Below are 26,187 nucleotides of genomic sequence, written 5' to 3' on the forward strand. Positions count from 1 at the left end.
TTTGTATTTAAAATTTTTATGAGATAAAGGATTAACACATATAACCCAAAAGGTTGAATTGTTAATATGTCAAACTGAAAAACAATATCATTTTTGGGTAGGTTTTAAATTTTAATATTTTATTTTCAATATAAATAAAAGAAACTATTATTTATCACACTTATTTTTATTTGATATGATTAATATAAAATATTATATTAGATAAGTGTATAAATATCTTTTACACATTTCTAGATTATTGTATAATGCTTTATTTTTTTTATCTTTTTTATTTTTATTTAATTATGATATGAACCAAGGTTTTAAAAACCAACTTGGAAGTGGAACCGCTTTGACCACCGATTTTCATGTTAATAGTTCAATGGTCCGAGTTGAATGGTTCGACCTGCAACATTAGTTTTTGAGAAATAAACCCTACAATGCCCATATGAGATTCATATTCTAATTTATAATTTTCATTCCTGCCTTCCATTAAAATTGATGTTTAAAAATTAAAACATAAACGTCTATGACACATTAATATGTATTAGACTGTTAGGAGATAGGGGGTAGAAAGATGTAAGAGGGGACTAAGGGGAGAGGTCGGATGTGAGATGTGAGAGGTGATAGAGAAAGTGTGTCACAATATAGAATAATAGAATAGGGGTAGGGAGGAAGAAAGAAGGAGAGAGAGAGAGAGAGAGGTGGCAGAGAGAGTGCATCAAACTGTCAGAATAGAATAGGGGGTAGGGGGAGAGAGAGAGATTGATAATGGCCCGCATTTATCTAATTAATATCATCCAAAAACCCACAAACCACTGATTAGGTCGAATGGTTTAGTAGTTCGACCACCCAATTTGATATATTTTTTTTTCTTTTTTGGCAAAATCAGCATTTTTCATAAAAGGTGGTCCAACCCAAAACTGGATCTGGAATTATGATAGGTTCTCAGGTTAAATGGTCCAACCATCCGGTCCAATATGGTTTTTAAAACAGTAATCAAGGATTAAAGTATTGTTATCGAGTATTATATTGAACAAGTCGAATACGGATACGCTTTGGAAATGCATAGATACGAATGGAAGATATATAACCACTTGGATACACTAGGGAAATGCAAACAGATCAAATAAATACATTAATAATACTAAACCAAAAGTTGAATTATCTATGAATAAGGTATAAACGCATGAGAAATGCATAGTTTAAGCGAATATATTAAGAGAAACATTACAATAAACAATACCAGGACTATAAAACATTCAAACATCATACAATAATTATCACTATTTCAATTTTTATAACTATGATGTTTAATTTTATTAATTTTTGGGAATATTTATTAATTTAATATTTTTATATAAACAACAAATCTTTTTAAATAATAAACATGTTTTCATTTTTAACATATAATGCTTTTATTTTACATATAATTATAAAATAAAACATATAAATCATTTAAGGTAGATAAAATAAATAATTTATATTTTCAGTTTTTACTAAATTTTGGGGGGAAATTAAATCTTAAATTATTCACTTCAGTTTTTATAATTATACTTTTCTGTTTTCCATTAATTTTGTTGGGGAAATTTACTTATTTAGTATTTTTATATAGTAACTCCATTTTTTCAAATAATTACTATCTTTTCATTTTTAACATATAATTATGTGTAAAATAAAATATATAAATCATCAAGGTAGATGAAATATATTAATTTTATAATTTTTAGTTTTTATTAAATTTTTTGAAAAGTTAAATATTAAATTATTTATTTCAGTTTTTATAATTATATATTTTTTAACTTTTATTAAAGATGAAAAACAATCCAAATGTAGTCAATATAGTTTTGTCAAACTAGGTGCAGATATGCCTCTGTATCAGTGTGTATCAGACCGTATCCAATTGTGACGTATCCCATATTCATGACCATGGATACAGATACAATATGCCCCATATCAGGAGTATCATATTGATACATTAATCCTTGACAATGATATCAATGATTGATACATTTGACTCAAAAGGTTGAATTATTAACCCACCAAGCCGCCACCACATATTAGTTTTAAATTTATATTTTATTCTACCATCAATAAGAATAGCTATTACTTATCACACTTATTTTTCTTTAACATGATTAATATAAAAGACTAGAGATGTACCCAATTTTTTATTTTTGGGTCAATTTTAAAAAGCATGTGATTTATATCATTAAAAATATTAGATATATATTTAATTGATAAAATTTATTAGTGAAAAAATGGCTTACACGTAGGGTTCAACGAGAGAATGAGAGTGATACGTGCATGCATGCAGCAGCCGAAGACCCGGTCAAAGTGGATAGCAGCAGAAGACCCGGTCATGTTAGCTCTTAATTGGGATAAGCCTTATCCATTCAGTTTTAATTCTGTTAGAATAGATAAGTCTTCAATTCTGCTCCTAGATAAGTGCATTCTGTTTCCTAGATAAGTGCATTAGATAAGTCTTCAATTTCTGTTCCTAGATAAGTGCATTCTGTTTTTTTGTTGATAAGCTCCTAAGATTAAGGGGCAGTAGTTCCTATTTCTACTCCCAGTTTGTAGCACCATAAGGCTATAAATATAACCGGAATGAATGGAGTTGGCATTGGCTTTTCTACAAACAAACTCTCTCTCTCTCTCTCTCTTCTCCTTATTCTAGATCCTTCTCCCTCTTGTTAGATAACTTGAGCGTATCATTGGTATCAGAGCCGGTTCAACCATGGACACCCGTGGAAAGACGAACACGGAGTTCCGCAATGAGGTCAATGAAACCTTAGCACGGCATGAGTCGAGCTTCGACCAAATGAACACTGTCTTGCAAGCAGTGTTAACTGAACTCCAAGCCCTTCGAGCCTCACGAACCACTCCCAATACCACTCCCGAGACCAACCCCTTCGCCCATGAAGAATCCTCACAGCCCCATACTTCCCGTTCAAGCTCCACCCATGACCACCCTCATCAACACGTCAAGCTGTCATTCCCAAAATTTAATGGGGATGATCCGAGCGGTTGGATTTACAAGGCGGAGCAGTATTTTGAATTTCAAAATATTGTTCCGGACCAACAGGTGCAGCTAGCTTCCTTCCATTTGGAAGGCATCGCCTTATAGTGGCACAGGTGGTTGACCAAGCATCGCGGACCGCTCACATGGGAAGAACTCTCCAAAGCGGTGTTACAACGGTTCGGCCCCACCGACTACGAGGACCCATCAGAGGCATTAACCCACCTAAAGCAAACCACCACTATGACGGCTTATCAAGAAGCCTTCGAGAGGCTCTCTCACCAAGTTGACGGCCTGCCTGAGAGCTTTCTCATTGGCTGTTTCATTGCAGGACTCCGTGATGACGTTCGTTTAGATGTGAAGATCAAGCAGCCTCGAACTTTGATAGAGGCGATTGGAGTGGCCCGGTTAATTGAGGAACGAAATCACTTACAGCGGAGAGCTAGCCAACCGATTCGATCCCCATCAGCCATGACAACCCAGAAGACATCGCCCAACCCCATGGCCGGTGTACTTGGGCCTCCACCAAGCTCGCGCACGAACCAGGTTTCCAGTGCTCCTTCCTCAACATTCCGGTGACTCACCAACCAGGAGGCGCGAGAACGTCGTGAGAAGGGGCTGTGTTACTACTGTGATGAGAAGTTCACCTCCGGCCACCGTTGTGCACGTCCACAACTGTTCATGATTGAGGATCCGGAACCGGCAGGCGCGGAGACTGTCGAATCAGAGGAGGAAAACCAAGAAGCCATCCCTGAAATCTCCTTCCACGCTATTGCAGGAGCTGAGCACCCGCAAACCATACGTGTTCTTGGGAAACTGAAAAACAAGAACGTGACTGTATTAATTGATGGCGGCAGCACCCACAACTTCATTGACCAAGCCATCGTCTCCAAGCTCGGGTTGCCAGTGAACCGAGACAAGAAATTTCAAGTTATGGTGGCCAACCGTGAAAAGATCGAGTGTATGGGGCAGTGCCGATCTCTCACCCTCGCCATTCAAGGACACCCAGTTACCGCTGACTATTATGTTCTTTCCGTCGCAGCATGCCAGTTGGTGTTGGGAGTACAGTGGCTAGAGACGCTTGGACCCGTCGAGATGGATTACAAACAACTAACCTTGACGTTCAAAAAGGAGGGACTCTCTTGCACCTTCCAAGGATTGGGACGAGCTAGCATCGAAGCCTTAACCAACAAGGAATGCAATGGGTTACAAGGTACGGGATTTTTTTTTCAAATAGTTCCTTCACATAGCAACGGCCAACCAGGTTTTCTTCCACCCGAGATGGACCACCTTCTCACCGAATTTTCCCATGTGTTTGAGCCGCTCACAAGCCTGCCTCCTAAACGACCACAAGACCACCGGATTGCACTGCTTCCCGACAAAGGACCGGTGAGTGTGAGGCCATATCGATACCCGTATTACCAGAAGACCGAAATAGAGAAGATGGTGAAGGAGCTTTTGTAGACAGGGCTGATAAGACCAAGCAATAGCCCATTCTCATCGCCGGTTTTGCTAGTGAAGAAGGCTGATGGAGCTTGGCGGTTTTGCGTGGATTACCGAGCACTAAACGAAATCACTATTAAAAACAAGTATCACATTCCCGTGATTGATGAATTATTAGATGAGCTCTACGGCACCAAATTTTACTCCAAACTAGATCTACGGTCGGGATACCATCAGATTCGAGTGCAAGAAGAAGACGTTCCTAAAACGGCTTTCCGAACACATGAAGGGCATTACGAGTTCTTAGTGATGCCGTTCGGCTTGACGAATGCACCTGCAACTTTTCAAAGCCTCATGAACGACCTCTTCCGCCCATACCTCCGGAAATTTATTTTGGTCTTCTTCGACGACATTTTGGTTTATTCTAAATCATGGGAAGACCACCTATCTCATTTGAGAGTTGTTCTAACTGTATTATCCTCTAACAAATTATTTGCAAAAATGTCAAAATGTCAATTTGGAGTTTCGCAGGTCGAGTACTTGGGTCATGTGATTTCAAAACAAGGCGTGTCCGTTGATCCAGCCAAAATACAAGCTGTTCTCGCATGGCCTACACCGACATCAGCAAAGGGGGTCCGTGGCTTCCTCGGGTTAGCAGGATATTACCGGAAGTTCATCCGCGACTTCAGAAGCATTGCAGCTCCCTTAGCCCAACTGTTGACCAAAGGGGGATTTCAATGGAACGAGGCAGCAGAGCTGGCCTTTCAGCAATTGAAGAAGGCACTCACTTCACCGCCAATCCTACGTCTACCAGATTTCTTCCAACGGTTTGTGATTGAATGCGATGCGAGTGGAACCAGGATTGGCGCCATCCTCATCCAGCAAAACCGACCGGTGGCCTACTTCAGTGAAGCATTGAAAGGTTCAGCCTTGGCATTATCCACCTATGAGAAGGAGATGTTAGCTATTGTCAAAGCCGTTAAGAAATGGCGCCCATATCTGCTTGGGAAACCATTCACAGTCCGCACCGACCAAAAAAGTCTTAAATATTTACTCGAGCAGAGGATAACCACACCGGCACAAACGCGGTGGCTGCCAAAGATACTGGGCTACGACTATGAGATCGAGTATAAAAAAGGGGCTGAGAACTAAGGTGCGGATTCCTTGTCATGTATGGCTGAATTTTAGTTTCTTTCCATCTCTATACCACACGCAGACTGGTGGCCGATGCTACAAGAAGAGGTCAAACAAGACACCTTTTATGGGGAATTGATGAAAAAGCGACCCTCCCACAAGTTGCTTCAACGGGATGGGGTATGGTTCAAGGGGGACAAGATTTATTTGAGCCCCACCTCCACCTTGATTTCAAAGGTGGTGGCGGACTGCCACTCATCCCCTGTAGGGGGACACTTTGGGTTTCATAAGACCCTCTCTCGCATGAAGCACAGCTTCCTTTGGCCCCACATGCGTCGGACGGTGAAGGAGTTCTTGCAACAATGTGACGTATGTCAGCGCTTCAAAACAGATTGCATGAGACCAACGGGATTGCTTCAGCCATTACCAATTCCTACTCAAATGTGGATAGACATCTCCATGGACTTCATCGAAGGATTGCCTTCCTCCAATGGGTACACGGTTATCATGGTAATTGTGGATCGGTTGACAAAATATGCCCACTTCATTCCCTTAAAACACCCATTCACTGCCACCACAGTCGCGAAGGCATTTGTTGCCAACGTTGTCCGCCTACACGGAGTACCAACATCCATTGTTAGCGACCGTGACAAGGTATTCATCAGCTCATTCTGGCAGACACTTTTTCAGATGCATGGGACGAAATTGTGTATGAGCTCCAGTTACCACCCCCAAACCGATGGGCAAACCGAAGTTGTTAACCGGACGTTGGAGCAATATCTACGGTGCTTTGCAGGTGACCAGCCGCGAAAATGGGTAGAGTGGGTTCCTTGGGCAGAATACAGCTACAACACCTCCACTCACTCTTCCACCAAAATGACACCCTTCGAAGCAGTCTACGAAATCCCACCCCCTAGCCTCCTGACCTATGTACCGGGTACAGCTCGAGTAGGGGCAGTTGACGAATACTTGCGTGACTGGGACATCATCCTACGCGAGCTACAACATAACCTCCAGGTAGCCCGGAATCGGATGAAATGTCAAGCGGACCAGCACCGACGAGAAGTCTCGTTCGTAGCAGGTGACTTCGTGTATGTGAAGCTACAGCCTTACCGGCAGACCTCGGTGGCGTTTCAGCGTTCCATGAAGCTCGCCCCACGTTATTTTGGGCCGTACCCAATCATTGAGAAGATTGGTCCAGTAGCCTACCGCTTAGCCTTGCCCCCCGGCTCTCAAATACACAATGTGTTTCATGTCAGTTTGTTGCGGAAGCACTTGGGACCCATCACCCCTACTTCCACTCAGCTTCCTCCAATCTCGGATACTTCGACCATCCTACCCCAACCGGAAGCAATCCTGGATCGCCGTATTATTCACAAGGGCAAATACCGCCCAAAATCCGAAGTCTTGGTCAAATGGATTGGGGCACCAGTTGAGGATGCAACCTGGGAGAATGAATGGCGCTTCAGAAAAGCTTATCCTGACTTCCTTGCGGACAAGGGTCCTTCAGGGGGGGAGGAGAATGATACGTGCATGCATGCAGCAGCCGAAGACCCGGTCAAAGTGGATAGCAGCAGAAGACCCGGTCATGTTAGCTCTTAATTGGGATAAGCCTTATCCATTCAGTTTTAATTCTGTTACAATAGATAAGTCTTCAATTCTGCTCCTAGATAAGTGCATTCTGTTTCCTAGATAAGTGCATTAAATAAGTCTTCAATTTCTGTTCCTAGATAAGTGCATTATGTTTCCTAGATAAGTGCATTCTGTTTTTTTTGTTGATAAGCTCCTAAGATTAAGGGGCAGTAGTTCCTATTTCTACTCTCAGTTTGTAGCACCATAAGGCTATAAATATAGCCGGAATGAATGGAGTTGGCATTGGCTTTTCTACAAACTCTCTCTCTCTCTCTCTCTCTTCTCCTTATTCTACATCCTTCTCCCTCTTGTTAGATAACTTAAGCGTATCAGAGAGTTAATACCATAAATATGAAACTTAATAAGAGAGATTTATCAATCAATAAAAGCAACAGCAAGAGATTGAGGAAGAGAGGAGAAAGGAACCATGTTTATATTCCCACAAAGGTAAGAGGTTCATGTTTAGACTTTAGAGTGTCCCTTGTTCATTCAGAGAACACCAAATGTTTAGGGAGGGGTGGTAATTAATGCTTTGCCGGTTTGCCCTCCTACCCACAAACAAAGTTTTTAATAATGAGTAAAATTACTAAGTTACCCATGAATGGCAACATGAACTAGCTAGGGGTGGGGACCATAAATGCTAAAACAGAAAGGGTTAACCAGCTTTGGTGGTGCCGCATAAATGTTAAAACAGCAATTAAGAACATTAAAGGGTGATGAGACGGAAAAACTTTAGTTGTTGGGGGTAAGGTTCAAAATATCAATACACCCGATACGTCGGTAGGGACATATCAGGCATTTCGATACTCATTGTTTTACTTTTTTCTCTTTTTTTTTTTTCAAAACTGGTTCAGGGGAGCTGGTCTAGGACTCCTTCATCCCCTGAACTAATCAGACCCCCGATACACCCATTGTAGGGGCATATTGGAAAGGTCCCAGAACGATACGTATCAATCAATACAGGTCGATAATTAATGATACTTTGAACCTTGGTTGAGAGCCAACATCCTATGCTGTTGAAAAATTTTCTGGAAACATCAGAATGGATAAATTAATAATTACATCTTAATTTATTTTAAATAAAAACTAAAGCATGGGCGTAACTAGATGCAGTGCCCAGAATACCTACCTTACTAAAATCGATCTGCGTCAGAGATTCAACACTCCATGTGAGAGGATTTCACTCTACAATTTGGGAACTGATCAACTTCTGGGCTGTAATTAATGTTGGCATCTCTCCATTCCTCAACATCTGTTCTACGTGTCGTTTGCACGTCCAATCATTCCAACTAATAAGATTCACGAACCCAAATGAATATTTTATCATCCCAAGTCCCAATCTTCATTCTCACTTGTCTAGTTGGTTGTCTCCCAAGAATACACACTTTGAATTTTGATCGCTAAGTTTATTATGCTTGGTACTGTTGTTCAATTTTGTATTTCTGCTTTTTATAATAAATTTTTCATTTTGTAATTATGATCATTAAGACTAAGACTATGATCATTACAACCATTGTATTGGTTTTTCTACATTTTCTTTCTTTTTCCTACTTTTTTCCTTCAAACCAAACATAGCATAAGTGGTTTGTTAGAGGATGAAAGAAATAAGAAATGATTTAATGATGGATATGGCGTGAAACAAGATTCATATAAAGTATCCCATTCGGATGTCTCAAAACTTTATAAATCTCGGTTGTACTATAAACGGTAAATACAGTTTTAAGGTTCCGTTTGGAAAAAGTACAAGTACAAATTTGTAGAATACAAAATCTTACATTTTATATTATTTTGTATGTATTGTACTGTACATATTTGTATTTATACTTGGGGGTGTTCTACAATGTAAATTGTTTTTTTTTATTGCCAGTTCTAAAAATAAATCAAAATCATGTGGTTTGAAAATAGATTGTTTCTCAAAACAAAAACACAAAAAAAAAAAACATGTTCTCGGTTGTGTGTTTTTTGTTTTTAAAACTAAAACCAAAAACATGTTCTTGAATCTAGTTTCAAAAACATATTTCTGTCTAATTATTCAACTTCATGTTCAATGAATCATATGATTTCTATACTAACAAAATTGTTTTTGTTTTAAAAACCAATATTTTGTTGGTTCCAAAAACATGTATTGTTTTTTCTAAAACAAAACCAACTTCTTTTTCCTTTTGAAAACAAAAAACAGAGTTCAAGAACTTGTATTTGTTTTCGTTTCTTTTTTATTTTTTTTTGTTGATGTGACAATTCCAAAAACAAATGAAAACAAAAACATTCATGCTGTAGAACACCCCCAAAATGGCACAATTCAACTTGTTCATATTCTATACAACATTCATCTTGCTATTTTGTGGTTTACACTTTACAATCAATTTTGAAGTTAATTTCACACCACTATCGTACTTCAATTTATCATTTGTAGGAGTTCATATCTGCACCCCACAAGGGGGTACCCCACAACGTCCCACATCACATTTCTGTTGTATATTGGGAACATCTCCGGATGATAGTACCAGAATCGATGATGTCATCATTGGGAGATGTTCTCAATACATGACAGGGATATGCTGTGAGACGTTGTGGGGCACAGATCTAAACTCCATTTTTAAAGGTCAGCATCCATTAGGGCAAACTTGTGCCCACACCATTCTAACGGCCTTTTGCCAGCTTGCATTGGGAATATCTCCCCATATAATAAAGCATATAAGTATGGAAATATTATCCATGTAAGGCATTAAAGGCTGCTCGAAAGGGCTTTGCCCGGCCGAACTCCCATTTGCAATGGCAGAGCCAAAAGTATATTGGTGGGGGTGACGGGGACCAAACCATATATATATATATATATTTCCGTAATTTTAATGGAGGATGGATCTGCTACCTACTTAACGCTACCAACGTGTCCCAGCAGTCCACCACAGCGTGCAGCCTCACACTGGAATATCTCCTTTTTATCATTTCATGGGGAGATATTTCTAATTTCTGATCGTTGTTGGCACTGTGTGACTGTGTGTTGGTGGCTGATGCGAACTAAATTTAATGATGGATATGGCGCGAAACAGGACTCATATAGGCGATTGCGACCTCAGGCCCATAAAGTTAGGACTTAGGTGGATGATGGATGATGATGAGTTGTGAATTGTGAACTTATGATTGTGAGTTTGTGACCACTCCCACTCCCGGTGGCAGTGACACCACCATCTTTCATTTGGCGATTGTGTCTTCGCCACAGTTTAATGCACATGCGTCTCGTAAATGCATCCGTCTCTGCAAGACTGCAACTGCAACCTACCCATTTATCTGCCGGAAGCCGGAAACTCATAACATAACGACACCCCTGATGCTTCATGACCGAAGCTGCTTTTGTCTTCTGCTACTTCTCTCTCTCTCTCTCTCTCTCTCTCTCTCTCTCTCTGCAACTTTGCATTGACATTTAGTCATTTACTATGGAAGAAGTAGAGATCCCCTCGATTGTGGTCCTCAACGGCAACCCACAGCAAAAAACTGACACCGAATTCAGTTCGAGCACCAACCCCAAAGTTTCACTCCTCGGCCTGTTCGCTTTCGCTGATACGTTTGATTATTTCTTGATGTTCTTGGCCACCATTGGGTCCATTATTCATGGCGCAGCACTCCCTCTGTTCTTCGTTTTCTTTGGTCGCCTCATAAACTCTTTGGATTCTATTGCTAAGGATCCCCACAGATTAACTTCTGAGATCTCACAGGTACACTACCCCGCACTTCTTTCTCAACTCAACCTTAACCCCCCAACCATTCTACACTTTCTTTAGTTACCATATGTGTCTTAGGAGAACTCACCCCTAAAAGCTAAAAGCCAGCTGTTAGAGGGAGGGAATCAGACACATACCCACCCTACAACAGCTGTGTCTTAGGAGAACTCACTACTCACCCCTAAAAACTAGCGGTTAGAGGGAGGGAACCCAGACACATACCCCCACAACAGCATCCCATACTACCGATGTGGGACTAATGGATCGATACACATTTTAACCAACTCCAGTGAATTTTATATTATTATCATCATCAACATTATCTAATTCTATAAGACCATATTTGTTAGGGATAGAATTATCTATCGTTGTCATGGGGTGCAACATAATTGCCTATCAGGATCAGCAATCCAGCAATGGAAACCAAATGTTAGGCCTGATTCTGAATCTACTATTTCATGGATGTCACGCCTTACCATGATACCATCCATGTTGGGGCAGCACTTCTACCAGTGTTGTCCATTTCTTTAACAGTCTGAGAATGGTATAACATTTGGGGTTTGTTGATCAATTGTCATTGTCTTCCTTATCCAGAACCTCCACATTACAAAAACAGAGTACTCTGTGTCTGTCATTCATTCCTTCATTATAAGTTTTATTAGTTCTTCTGGAAAAAAAAATGCATGTGCTGTGGTTTATTCAGTGCTTATTTCTGTTTCTCTGTGTTGGGTTTCAATATTTTCTGCGTCGTGGACAAACAATTTCATAATGGAATATTTCTTTCTATTTCAGGAAGCTTTGCACTTTGTTTACTTGGGAGTACTTGTCTTCGCTTCAGCATGGATGGGTACGTCCTAATATTTACTTTTCTAGCTTTATATACCTCTATGCTTTGATCACTTTATCTCCTGTTATCGTTTAGTTTATATACTAAGTCAGGTAATGGGATACTTGTTATAGAATAAAAACCTATTCAAGGACCTCACCTAACAGCTTAAGCTTTTAGGTTGAATGGTTCTTTGAGATGGTATCAGAGCCACTTTGACCAAGTGGTTTAGTGTTTGACTCTTGTGGCCTCCATTATAATTAATTAAGTTTCAACCCAAGGTATGGGTGGGTCTGTGCTTGTACATGCTTCAAACCCCATGGGCTTTCGTGTGAAAGGACATGTTAGAGAATAAAAACCTATTCAAGGACCTCACCTAACAGTTTAAGCTTTTAGGTTGAATGGTTCTTTGAGAATACTTACAGAAGTTTCTATCTTGCCCTTGGGGCCATGAGGGAATTTCCTCTTACCTCTGGTTGTATTAAAACCTTTCCTATATGGATCTCAGGTATTGCATTCTGGATGCAAACAGGAGAGAGACAGGCGGCTTGTTTGAGATTGAAATATCTTCAATCTGTCTTGAAACGAGATATTGACTTCTTTGATAGAGAAGCCAGGGATGAAAACATCATATTTTGTATCTCAAGTGATGCCATACTCGTGCAGGATGCCATAGGTGATAAGGTACATAGCTGAATGTGTGTGACCAAATGATCTGGAGTCTGAATAAGACCACTGAAATTGTGTTTCCTTTCTCCTTTTAATCTAAATGCAGACAGGTCATGCTTTGCGATATCTTGCTCAGTTCTGTGTTGGCATTGTTATAGGATTTACAACAGTATCGCAGCTTTCACTTGTCATCTTGGCTGTTGTTCCATTGATAGTTATTGCTGGTGGAGGGTATGCAATAATCATGTCAACCTTGTCAAGAAAAGGTGAGGCTGCTTATGCTGAAGCTGGGAAGGATGCAGAAGAGGTAAACTCCTACCTTTGTCTCTGGCTCTCTCAGCTCAAGATCTACATTCCCTAATGTGGTCCTGTATAGATATTGCCCTCAAAGTTTAAAATTGCATGGTGACACTACAAATCCCGTTGGAGGTGAACAGAACTCTTCAGTAGGAAATTATCTGCTTCCCTTTTAGTCTATGTTGGAGGGTTATGACAAGAATATAAATCCTGTTGTATATGGTTGAGAAGATTATTTTAGCATATGTGAAAGCCAGATAGCATCAATTAAGTTCCAATTAGTGGACCATGAAGTTAACTGAACTTTTTAGTCTTCAAATCTTGTTTCATTATGCATTGAATTGATAGAATTTTCTCTTTCCATGCATCAGATTATTTCACAGGTTCGTACAGTGTATTCTTTCGTGGGGGAGGACAAAGCAATTGAAAAATATTCCAGGTCACTCACAAAAGCTCTCAATTTGGGGAAGAAGAGTGGAATTGTAAAAGGAGTGGGTATTGGATCCATATATGGCCTGTTGTTTTGTTCTTGGGCATTACTTCTCTGGTATGCCAGCATTCTTGTCAGGCATAGGGATACTGATGGTGGCAAAGCATTTTCAACAATTCTCAATGTTATATTTAGTGGACTGTAAGCAAACTCCAGATTTACAACTAGTTTTGAAGTTTATCATTCTTCATGAAGTTATCTTATTAAAGAGAGTGTTTGTAGTGCTCTAGGCCAAGCTGCTCCAAGCCTTGGTGCCATTGGTAAAGGACGGGCTGCTACAAGTAATATCATTAGTATGATTCGAACAGATTCCAGTTCTTCTCAACAGATGGATGAAGGAATAATTTTACCTGATGTGTCTGGGAAAATTGAATTCTCTGAAGTCTCTTTCTCCTACCCTTCCCGACCAAATAAGGTCTTTGAAGATCTTAGCTTTACCATCCATGCTGGGCAGACTTTTGCAGTTGTTGGCCAAAGTGGATCAGGGAAGAGCACTATCATTTCCATGATGGAAAGATTCTATGACCCCACATCAGGTATCTAGATGCCGAGAATAAGATGAATGTTTTTGTTGGAAATATTTGCCCTATGAGTTAAAATCATGAATCTCTCTATGTATAAGTATAATGGCTGGGACGATGAGGTTCTTGGGTATACTATATGTTTCTATGTAAAACCACAATTTTTTTTCTTTTATTTTCAGTGAGAAACCTATAATAGACCTATCAGCCTAAGATAAAGAGAAAGGTTTGTCTATTTTGTTTAGTTATTCAGCAGATGGCAGCAACTATGCTTATTTAATGACACTTTGGAATCGACCAGCTCTAGTCCTACCAAACAGAGCTCTAGTCCTCCTACCAAAGAAAGCATCGTTACTCTAGAAGAAAGTTTCCTTTTTACTCTGATTGGTCTCTCTATAGTAACTGCTCCATCTTTGGTAGGAACTCTTTCTATAGCAGCTGGTCCATCTTTGGTAGTAACTCTTTCTAAAGTAACAATGCTTTCTTTGGTGGGAGGACTAGAGCTGATCGATTCCTCAATACAATTGCCGATCTAATCCCGAGTCCAATCTTTATTTTGTTCAAAGAACCTTCATGTAATGAACTTATTTGGATCACCTTTGCCCATGGATGTAGAAATTACTTGAATCATCTTTGCCCACAGATGTAGTCATATTCTTTTATTTCCAAAGCACATAACCCTTGTCTGTTACATACCCGTTCTTCATATTCTTTTATTTCCTGTTTGTTTCATGTGGCTGTCAACCTTATGTTTGCATGTTTGCCATACATATATATACATACATGTATGTCCATGTTGGAAATACAAAAGCACACAAGACACAACAGACAGAAACATACATGCTGCACAAGCACATACGCACAGACACATATAATGCTATCTTGTAGCTAGACTACCCTGGATTGACAGTGATATGCCGTAAAAATTGGCCGAGGCTTGATATTTCTAAGCCAAGCAGATTCACCTGATTTCCTGAATCTGTAGGCTTGTGAAACAATGTGACTCAGCCAAGTTGTGAGTTGGCTACTGGACTTTCCAACTATAAATCATGTTGATCTTGTATTCTTACTTGTGATTTACATATTGATATTCACTAGGTAAAATACTGTTGGATGGACATGATTTGAAGAGTCTTCAATTAAAGTGGCTACGCAAACAGATGGGTCTGGTTAATCAAGAACCAGCACTGTTTGCAATGTCAATAGCTGGGAACATTATGTATGGCAAAGTAGATGCAGAAATGGAGCAGATTATAGAAGCATCCAAAGCTGCAAATGCACATTCCTTCATACAAGGTTTGCCTGACGGTTATCATACACAGGTTGGTACATATATCTTGCATTTCTTAGTAAATGGTATACCTTGCACCTCCCTTCCATTGTATGAATCAGAAGTCTCAGGTTGCTCTCCAACTCAAAACCAGTGTATCCTATGGCTATGCAAAATCTTGTACTACCAACCAAACACTCTTTCAACCTCCCTATTTGAACAGTTACCACTGTGCGAGCATTGGAAAATGGTTCACTTGGGTTGATTTAGAGTCGCCACCCATCATTGGGAATGTATTGGGAGTGATGGGCCTCCTGGGTAAGACTTGGATGGGGTACCGATACATTAGGAAGATAATGACCATTGTCAAAGGAGAAAGGATTAAAGTCATGCAGAAATGCAATGTAATAAGAAACAACATTAAGCTACCTTAATTAACTAAGTGATGCATGAGCCAAAATGTTGTACGCATAGGAAACTAAACTGAAAATGATGTATCAAAATAAGGAAGCATGTTGAAATGAGGATCCTATGATACCGAGTAAGAAATTTATTACTTACCCTAAGAGAAAAGAGCTATAAAATTAATTATGATAAAAAGATAATTATTCATATCATTTGAAGTGAACACAAAATGAAGCTTGGCATCAAGAAGGGAACATTTTATTAGAAAAGAGTGGACACTGTTTAGAGAAAAAGGACAGGGATCATTTGATAAAGTGTGATACTGTGATCAAAATTGACTAGTTTGCCGAACAGATTTAATGGCGGCAATCAAAGCAGTGGCTGCTCTGTCAGAGTTAGATACAGTGGCAGAGTCGGAGTGGACAAGTATCACTCAATAATGCAATGCCATTCTGAACAGGGCAGGTCCGATCGAACTAGGATAAATAGCCTTGAAGAAGGAATGGTAGCTGCAATGGGACTACGGCCATTAACTTGGTGTTTTCTACCAGACTGCAACCGCAACGGGCAAATGCTTAACAACCAGCTTCGAGCATAGTAGGATGCTCCTGTAACCCTTCAACTGTGTCGACTCATAGTTGCATACACTTCTTTCTACTAAGAGGAGAAAACACCAGCGTATTCCACGAAAAACAACCAGCCGATAACAAGGACGAACACGACAGGGTCGTCGTAGAGAAGGAATGGACGACCGGAGAGAAGAAAGGAAGTGAGAGGAGGGTAAATGGAGGTTGGGAGCTGGAAAGGTTGAGGAAGACAAGGAAACAGAGGTGAGGTGGGGAGATAACGAATGGTAGGGAATCAATCAATAAAATATACGAGAACAGAGCTCTAATGCTGCCGGTTCTCAAGGACGGTGAACAGAGGAGGTTGCTAGGTAGGCTGAGAGCATGACGAGAGAGGGAGAGAAGAAGATAGAGAGAGATCAGAAGAGAGGGGAGGATAAACTGGATGGAGTAAAGGTTGCCGCCGCCTTGCACGGTGTCACGATGGGGAAGACAATGAACAGTAAAAGTGGGTACCGCCGCTGTCGAGAGGTGAAAGGAGGTGAACAGTGGATTTCTGGTCCTTGTGTTGGTGGAGAGATAGAGACAAGGAGAGAGAGGGAGAGAGAAATGAGAGAATTAGAAGAGGTCGGGGAAGAAGGAGTCGCCGCTCAGGTGTTCCGTCGGGGAAGATGAACAGTTTCCGGATCCCCCGCAAAAATGTTTGGGTTGGCCTTAGGGCGTAATGGCAATTTCGTAATTTTGGAAAATTTAGGGGTATCTTTGTAAAATCGATTAGAAAATATGTAAATATAGATATTTTTTTATGAAATTTGACAGGTTAGGGTTTTGGGCAATCCGGACCGATTGGTGGGGTAAGATTGGCCTAATTGTGCTTGGATCAAGGGAACTTGAGGTACCAGCATGATTGACGAAAAAATCCAAAATGGAATCTTGATTTGATGGAGGGGTAAACTGAGGAATTTTAAGTTGAAATTTAACAGAATAAGGTTTCTGAGGGGACCGGATGAATTTGCAGGGTTTGATCGGCTTAGGTGTTCTTACATTGGGGAAATAAGAGGTACGGGTGATTTGATCAATTAAAACGTCCAAAATGGAATCTTTATTTGATAGATGAATTTTGAGATGAAATTTGACATGATGGTGTTTCTAATGGGCTTGGACAAATTGGCGGGGCTTGATCGGTTCAAATGTGTTCGGATCGTGGGAATTTGTGATACGAGCAATCTGACACATGAGAAAGCCCGAAATGGAATCTTCATTTAATGAATGGGCAGATCAAGGAATTTTGAGATGAAGTTTTACAGGATCAGATTTCTGAATGTCTTGGATGAATTGATAAGATTTGATCGGTTCAAATGTGTTCAAATCGAGGGAATTTGAGGTACAGGGTGGTCCGATCAATGAAAAAGCTCGAACTAGAATCTTTTCTGTAGGAAGGGCAGAATGAGAGTTTTAGGTCTGAAATTCGATGGATGGGTGATGATTGGGAGGTTGAGGAATTAATGTTTTGGTAAGGTTTAGGGGCCTTGGAAGAAGTGTCATGATACTTATCTGTAATTTCGGAAGTAGCGATTAATGAGAAGGCTTAAATCGAAATCCTTTTCATGGAAGGGGAAAAAAAGGGATTTTTTGTCTGAAATTCAGTGGATGGGTGATTGGGGGGTTGATGGAGGTTTTGACGGGTTTGGAGGTGTTGGATTATATGTTATGACAGAGATCTTAAATTTGGAGAGTGACTGCCAACAAGAATGGTTTATTTAGAATCCTTTTAAATGAAGGGCAAAATGGTCATTTTGAGATTTGAAATTTGACGAATGGTCGAACGGGCGGTTGATGGAGGTTTTGATCATGTCTAGGGTATTTGGATTGTGGGTTTTAGTCATAATGTCTGATTCGTCAAAATGGAAACTTAGATGGGTGGATGGCGAAATCAAGGAATTTATGGTTGAAATTTGGTGTAGGTTTTGTTTTATATTATGAGGGTCTGATCGTGTGATAAGTGTAGTGATGGGGCGCAATCATGACCGTCATAAGGGAATGTTGTAGTTTTAACAGTGGATTTGAGGGTGTTTGAGTCGAAATTTGGTCTTTTAAGGGTTTGATATGTTCTTCAGACAATGGTGGACTATGATCGGGCATCTAGTGTCAGGAGTGGGTGAGAGAGGTGACTGAACAAAAATTGGGTGCTGACACACTGTAATGCACAAACCCAAAAATGAACTTTAGATTTGAATTTTTTATGTCTAAATCCTTGGTACAAGTGAAGTTTTATCATAATAAATATCTTAATAAAATATTTCAACTGCTGGACATGCAAGACCAAGTAACTTATCATGTTGCTAAGATCAAATATACAATCATTTCTTAATCAGATATGATCATTGGTACTAATTTCCATCATCTCTTTAATAGATATGCACTCATAAATAATTGCAGCTATCGAACTGTTTAGCATTCTTCAGTCCATGTGTAGATGCTAATATTTGAGTATTTCTTAAGGTAGGAGAAGGTGGAGTTCAGCTTTCTGGTGGGCAGAAACAACGAATTTCCATTGCAAGAGCAGTGCTGAGAAACCCAAAGATTCTACTTCTAGATGAGGCCACAAGTGCTCTTGACACAGAATCTGAGCTCATTGTTCAACAGGCACTCAACAAAATCATGTCAGAACGGACAACAATTATTGTTGCCCACAGATTATCTACTATCCGTGATGTTAATAAAATCATTGTATTGAAGAACGGAAAGATTGTTGAAAGTGGGACTCACATAGAACTGATGTCCAAGGGGGCAGATGGAGAGTATGCAAATCTGGTGAACTTGCAGAAGTTGGGAAACATAGAAAATCCAAGCAAAGGGAGTTGGATTGAATCTTCTGGAACTTCAACCATTTCAGAAATCCCCAGAATGCAAATCCATCATCAGAGGACCATGTCAATTGACAGAAAAGGGTTGCATATGGTTAAACAAGAGCTGGCTCCAACACCTTCAATTTGGAAATTGGTTAAACTGAATGCACCTGAGTGGCCATATGCATTACTTGGGTCAGTGGGTGCTGTTTTGGCTGGAATGGAAGCTCCTCTGTTTGCATTTGGGATCGCACACATGTTAGCTGTGTATACTTCTGATGATGACTTACATGTCAAACATGAAGTTCGACGGGTGTGCCTCATATTGATTGGAGTAGGTGCTATTACTGTACCTATATATCTGTTGCAGCACTACTTCTATACTTTGATGGGAGAACAGATAACATCTCGCATTCGCTTCTCGATGTTTTCAGGTGCTTCGCTTTTCTCACAAACTTCAAATATAACTCTGCAAATAAGAGTCCTAAATTACTCAAATATGTCTTTTAAGATTTTCTGTGATGCAATCTATTTGTATTGCTTATGGTTTTTAAACTAAACCACACAGCTATCCTGCGTAATGAGATTGGGTGGTTTGATTTGGATGAGAACAGTACCGGGTCTCTTACCACAAGTTTAGCAGTGGATGCTACATTAGTAAGAGCTGCCATTGCTGACCGACTGTCGACGATCCTGCAGAATGTAGCACTCACAGTGACAGCATTTGCTATTTCATTCACACTTAGTTGGCGCCTGGCAGCTGTCATGGTTGCCACTTACCCCTTCCTCATCAGCTCCTCCTTAGCTGAGGTAGGTCTCAAATATCCAAACCAACCTCTTCCTCCCACCAAGATGTGGGTAACTAAGCCAGTTCTGCTTTCTTTGTATCTGCAGCAATTATTTCTGAAGGGGTTTGGAGGAGATTATAACCGTGCCTACTCTCAAGCCGTTGTTGTGGTACGTGAAGCAATCACCAACATCCGCACTGTAGCAGCTTTTGGTGCCGAGGACCATGTAGTAAGGCAGTTCTTCCATGAACTCAGCCGATCAAAAAAGCAGTCACTCTTGCGTGGGCATATATCAGGTGTCTGTTATGGTCTGACATTGTTCTTTGCCTTCTGTTCATATGCTCTTGCACTTTGGTATGCATCACTTCTCATCAAGCACAAACAATCAAGCTTCGGAGATGTTATCAAGTGCTTCATGGTATTGCTCGTCACTGCATTCTCAATAGCAGAGACATTTGCTCTTGCACCTCAGGTTGTAGAGGGATCACAGGCACTTGGTTCAGTTTTCAATATACTCCAAAGAGAAACAGCCATAGACGCAAACAGTTCAACATCTGAGGCAGTAACACAAGTGAACGGGCTCATAGAGTTCAGGAATGTCAGCTTCAAGTACCCCACAAGGCCTGACATTCTCGTCTTGGATGACTTGAATTTACAGGTACCGTCAGGATGCAGCCTTGCACTAGTTGGACAGAGTGGATCAGGAAAGAGCTCTGTGATTTCACTCATATTGAGATTCTATGACCCCATTTCAGGGGTTATTCTGATTGATGGGCGTGATATTAGAGGTTTAAACTTGAAGGGATTGAGGATGAAGATGGGTCTAGTTCAACAGGAGCCAGCATTGTTCTCTACCACAATCTATGAGAACATCAAGTATGGAAAAGAGAATGCATCAGAAATTGAGATTATGAATGCTGCAAAAGCAGCAAATGCTCATGGATTCATAAGTAGAATGCCTGATGGGTATCAAACACATGTGGGGGAGCGTGGAATACAGCTATCGGGAGGACAGAAACAGAGGGTAGCCATTGCACGAGCAATATTAAAAGACCCAGCCATTCTTCTTTTGGATGAGGCCACCAGTGCATTGGATACAGCCTCAGAGAGGGTTGTTCAAGAGGCTCTTGATAGGTTGATGGAAGGGCGGACTACAATTTTGGTAGCACATAGGCTATCGACCATCCACAATGCAGACAATATTGCTGTTCTGAAACATGGGAAGGTGGTTGAAACTGGTAGCCATGAGACTCTCATTCTTAGGCCTCATAGTGTCTATGCACAACTAATAAATATACAACTGCAAAATAGTGTAGCCTAACAATGGCCATCCTACTTGATCCAAGTATTTAAGGCTATCCAAATTCAATAAAGGGCAGTCCACTGCACTAGGCTCCTACCAATGTGGGGTCTGGAGAGGGACAGATGTACAGCGAGGCTGTTTCCAAGATTTAAACCGTGGTTATTCAGGACACAATGGAACAGTCAAATTCAATATGCTTTATAATTGAACAAAATATGGAACCATCCTACTTGATCCAAATTAGATGTTATTATAAAATATATGCTTATATTTACATAATGCCAACATTTATTTATTAACAAATGTGGTTTCAGTGTTATATCTTTACTAAATTGCAACATCAGCAAAAATGTATATGTAATGTTTATTTTTCGGATATGGCAGTTATGTTTTAGAAAACAAAACTACTCACATTGTGGAACACCCCCTAAGTTATTTTACATGATTTTAGTCTTGCTCAATTTTTATGATGCCAGAGGGGTATGATACAGGAAGAACTCTGACCAATCAGAACCCCCCTACTAATTGATTGGTTACCACTTCTATGATACCATTGATTGGTTACCAGTTTTTCAGTAAACATGCTTTTTTTATATCAGAATTATTTTTAATTTATGTTATCAGTATAATAAATTATTCTAATATATTTTTACTTTAATTCATGATTGAAAATGATATTTGAGTCCAGTGCAAGCATAACCTAAATATTAAGTAATCAAGTGTGAATATAGTCAGTCAATTTAGAGCTGTCAATGGGTGGATTTTCCCAATTGAACCAAACTATGTTAGTTCTGACTAGTTTGTGTCCTGATTAATAATTGGGTTGGGGCTGGTTCCTGCTGTTCTGAACAAATTAAGACTAGAATCAAATATATAGTTAATAATATATAAAGGTTTTTTTATTCTTTTCTTGTAAATTTTGTTATATTTTATGTCTAAAATTATAAATTCCATTGACAATATATAATATAATTTTGGTTAAAATACTTGTTTTATAATGCAGTAACAGTTCACTATTTATTGTCATTTTTAATGATGCTATATTATCAAAAATGAAGTTCCAAGTTCTTATTATCATAGGTAATTACAGATCCCAAGTATAGCTGGGCCTGATAATGCCAAGTATAATTGTCTCTAATAGGATCAGACCCAATTATCCAGATTAATAATTGGTTTAGTTCTGGGCTTATTTTATAAATCGGTTAATCATCGGATTGGGACTGATCTACCCTACCCCAAACTAGACTTGACCCATTGACAGCTCTAAGTCAATTTGCTGCTTTTGGCTCTCAACCCTGCTGCTCCCATTAGCCCAATTGGTAACGAATTTGTGTGGATCTATTACCCCGTGAACTCTATCTGGCATGGGCTGAAAGGCACTCTCTCTCTCTCTCTCTCTCTCTCTCAAGCAAGCCCATACAAAAAGCTATTCTTCCTCAGTATATGAAAATAAGAAATTTAAGAATGAATGAGTTTAACTCTCAGTAAGTAATATTCCATCTCCCTAGTTGCACCAAGCCTACGATAAGAAAAAAATCATACAATTCACATATTCCCCAAAATTCATAAGATAGGCTTTAAGACAAATTAATATGTTTTAGAGAAAAATAATCACATACTCAAAAATCAAAATTTTTAATAATTTACAATATCATAAGAACAAGCTGGATGGAACACATGTCGTGGTTGATATCAATATATTCAAATTCAAATTTAAAGTCACATAACAGTTTAATAAAGGTAGACTGTGATCACTTTCACCCTAGTGAAAGGGACCACATATATTCCTTGTAGTGAGGGCCTAAATTCAAAATAAACTAGTTTAAGATGCCATTGTATTCATCCCTAATGATGGGGTCTGAAACATAATCACATATCATTAAAATATGATAGATACATCAATCTAAACATGTCTTACAAAACAAATTTAACAACAATAATAATATAACTAAATAAAGAATAATTTTTTTATAAAAAAAAATTCATTGATTATTGTAAGCAATAACAAAGTGTTAAACAAGCTTTTGAAATAAGTATCAACGTACCACAATAGTAAAAAAAAAATCACTTATATTCTGAATTCATAATATCCTAAATATCACTTGCTTGAATCCTAATTCAAGTAAACATGAAGACAATACACATATATAACCAATAAATCATTTGTTAACTTAATTTAATACCAAAAATGACGATGATGATGATGATGATGATAAAATAAATGGAAGATGAAACTTTACTTACCCAACATGTCGAATCCAAAGCACCAAAAAAAGTAAGTCTCAAAATATCCAAAAGCCTATAAATCAATGATTTAATGTTACCATTAATTTCAATATTAATATTGCTAAGTTCGTGATGTATACACCTCTAGCTTATTGTATTGTTTCACCTAAACCTAAGGCAGTTTACTACCTTAGGTCTAAGATTCTTATATTTCTAGTTTCCAGCTTGCACGTTTATAGGATCAAATTTTGGCACATCTAACTTATACTCCAACCACTTAAAACAAGAAATTAATACTTCAACATAAACTTCTCACAACATATTACAAATCAAAATTGAGTCTCATTTAGAAATGTAACAAAATGATCAATCTACAATAGCCTAAAGTTGGTTATCATCTAAGACTCATAACTTTTGGATCAATTATTCTTTTTGCAAGGGCGACTTATCATTGTGAAGACCTCATGCCATACTACAATTTAGACATCACTTCTGAGCAAACAGATCATTAGGCAATCCCTTTTTGAGGACCTAAACTCAGTTGGTCACTAAAATTCCCCAAATTCTCAAATTTAACATAATGAGGATACCAACTTCCAAAAATCATAACTTTCAATAAAAAGTCCAAAAAAGGAGTTCTACAAACCATTTTGAATATATTATTGAGAACTATAATTTAGAACCAAAATTTAGTTATAAAGGTTATGGAAGGTTGGTTTTTGGCAACCTAAATTTGGTTTATGTCTATTATATATCAATCCAAAATTTGATATAATTTTCATTTTACAATTCCAAAAGACATGAGGTTGGATTCATTAAAATTCTAATGACATGAGGTTTCTATCAAAATGATTTTCCCTACTAGAAAGTAGATGAAAAATGAATGTCCAACAAAAAAACCCTAATTCTAGGTTTAATATGCAAAAAAAAAAATGAAAAACAAAAAATCAAGGGAGGATAAACTTTACCTAAAGAGTGATTTAATGCAAAAGAATCACTAAGATTAATCCCCACCTTGATTCTCCAATGCTTGATCGTCTTCACCTTCCCTTAGGTCTGAAAAAAGAAAAGAGGAAAAGGTTTCTTTGATTAACTTATAAAAAGATTAGATTTCTTTTTCCCTTCTTAACACCTCTTTTAAATTTGTTAAATATTCCCACAATAAAAAAAAATATTAAGAACTCTTACAACCATGTCACAACCCATTTCTCCTACTACTAGATAGTTGCCTCTTTTTTTTATTTCTTTTTTTTTTGTGTGTGTGTATTGCATCATTTTCCCCTTAAAATAAATATAGTACTCTAAACTTTACATACTTGAGTTCGTGTCAAAAGTTGCTCTTGTGATTACTCCATTAGACCTTAACATATGAATAGTGTGGTGCCTCAAAACTTGCTCCTTCATATCTACAATCTACACTGATTGCTTCTCATAAGTTAGATCCTCTCTATGTTGTAAAAGGGGTAATCTATCACATGCCGTAGATCTAGTATAAATTTCCTCAACATTGAAACATGAAACACATATGTACTCCAAGTGAAGGTGGAGGCAAAGTAAGTTAGTACACCACTTCACCAACTCTCTCCAAATTTTAAAATGGACCCATATATCTAGGGCTCAACTTACCTCAAATCCCAAATCTCATCACTCCTTTAGTAGGAAACACCTTCAAGAACACATGATCCCCTACTTAAAACTCCAAGTCTCATCTTCTATTATCAACATAACTCTTTTGCATGCTTTGTGTTGTGTGTAGTTTCTCCTTGATTAGATGAATCTTATCCACCATTTATTGTACAATTTTAGGTGTCCACTAATCTCCTTTCATCCATATCATCCCAACAGATAGGTGGTTTGCATTTCTTCCCATACAAAGCCTCATATGGAGCCAACCGTTCCAAAGAAAACCCAACTTTAATTTCTAGAAAGTGAGCCGACTTTGTTAACTAAATCAATAATCACCCAAACCGCATAATTACCACCTCAAGTCCTAACTTACTTTTTATTCAACATCAACGAAAATAGCTTTTAGTTTTGGTTTTATTTTTTTAATATCACTTTATTGTTTTGAAATCTGGGCTGATGCAACTCTGTAATAATTTGTCTTTATAAAAAAAAGGTAAAAACCCTCACAAATTGTTACTATCTTACACAATTCAAACAACTCTCACAAAAATTAGGGGTGTAATTTGGGCGGGCCTAACCCAAACCTGGACCGGCCCAAATAAAAAATTTACATGGGTTAGGCTTAGTTTTTCAATCCTTGGGCCGGGCCTGGGCCTAAAAATTCAAGCTTTTTATAATTTCAGGTTGGGCTCAGGCCTGACCATTGTTGAACCCTATCCCAGACCGATATCTACCCAAGTAACCCTTAGGCCTTAGAGAATAGAGAGTTAAGACTTATTCCCATCTAAGGCTTGTTAACTTGTTTTATTCCCATCTGAGGGTACTCTTTATCTTTGAAATTTTAACCCTAAAAAATAAGTGAAAGATTAAGAAAAAGTGGGAAAGTCCTTTCAATACCTGCTTGTTTGAATGTTGAAGAAATTGAGCTTGTCATAGCCCTTCTTGACCCCTCTTACCTTTCAATACATGTTCGTTCGAATCCTCTATGAATATGTTCTGCACCTCCAGGGGCATTAACCAATTGAAGAATGAAGGCACTATTGACTAGGCTACTGAATACTGAGCAAAATCATCAGAGCCTTAAAGGAGAAAAGGTATCGTTTCTATCGCCTAATTTTCTTTCTTCCTTTTGTTTATGGAATATTGGATTAAACTTTATGGTTTCACTTTTCAGTTTTCACCCTTTTGTCTTTCATATTTCTATAATAAAATAATAGAAAAGATAGAAGAATCATGCACCGATCTATCACTTTCTCACCCATTAGTTTGTCTTCTTTATTTTGTATTTACTTATTCATTGGATTCTTAGGAAAAGAAAGATGGTTTTCTGGGTTGAAGGGTACACTACAGTTGAAATTCGCCCCCATTAACTTTAGCATACCGGTTTTCTGGGTTGGAAGTGATTGCTCAGCCTATAATAAC

General features: G+C 38.7%; 1 protein-coding gene across 3 annotated transcripts; it reads left to right on the forward strand.

The window, feature by feature from the left end:
- Positions 1-10,339: 10,339 nt before the first annotated feature.
- Positions 10,340-21,340, forward strand: LOC148849291 (ABC transporter B family member 13-like). Of its 3 annotated transcripts, XM_088948385.1 has the most exons (10): positions 10,362-10,923; positions 11,722-11,776; positions 12,264-12,439; positions 12,531-12,731; positions 13,093-13,352; positions 13,434-13,747; positions 14,831-15,054; positions 18,476-19,256; positions 19,391-19,632; positions 19,717-21,340. In XM_088948385.1, the coding sequence occupies exons 1-10, from the start codon at positions 10,645-10,647 to the stop codon at positions 20,929-20,931; spliced, it is 3,747 nt and encodes a 1,248-aa protein (XP_088804511.1). In that variant the 5' UTR covers positions 10,362-10,644; the 3' UTR covers positions 20,932-21,340. The 3 variants fall into 3 exon arrangements, with proteins under 3 accessions (XP_088804512.1, XP_088804511.1, XP_088804513.1); XM_088948386.1 differs by lacking the exon at positions 12,264-12,439 and having other exon boundaries at positions 10,340-10,923; positions 12,583-12,731; XM_088948387.1 differs by lacking the exons at positions 10,362-10,923; positions 11,722-11,776 and having other exon boundaries at positions 12,302-12,439; positions 12,583-12,731.
- The last annotated feature ends 4,847 nt before the right edge of the window (positions 21,341-26,187 follow it).

Source organism: Nelumbo lutea, chromosome 6 (assembly GCF_056320005.1).
Source record: "Nelumbo lutea isolate HS-2025 chromosome 6, American lotus-T2T, whole genome shotgun sequence".
NCBI lineage: Eukaryota > Viridiplantae > Streptophyta > Magnoliopsida > Proteales > Nelumbonaceae > Nelumbo > Nelumbo lutea.

Excerpts from the sequence above, each read along its gene's own strand:
- LOC148849291 (XM_088948385.1), top strand. The coding sequence starts at position 10,645 with ATGGAAGAAGTAGAGATCCCCTCGATTGTGGTCCTCAACGGCAACCCA. Across the intron at positions 10,924-11,721 it reads TAACTTCTGAGATCTCACAG|GAAGCTTTGCACTTTGTTTA; the intron begins GTACACTACCCC and ends TTTCTATTTCAG. Across the intron at positions 15,055-18,475 it reads CTGACGGTTATCATACACAG|GTAGGAGAAGGTGGAGTTCA; the intron begins GTTGGTACATAT and ends GTATTTCTTAAG.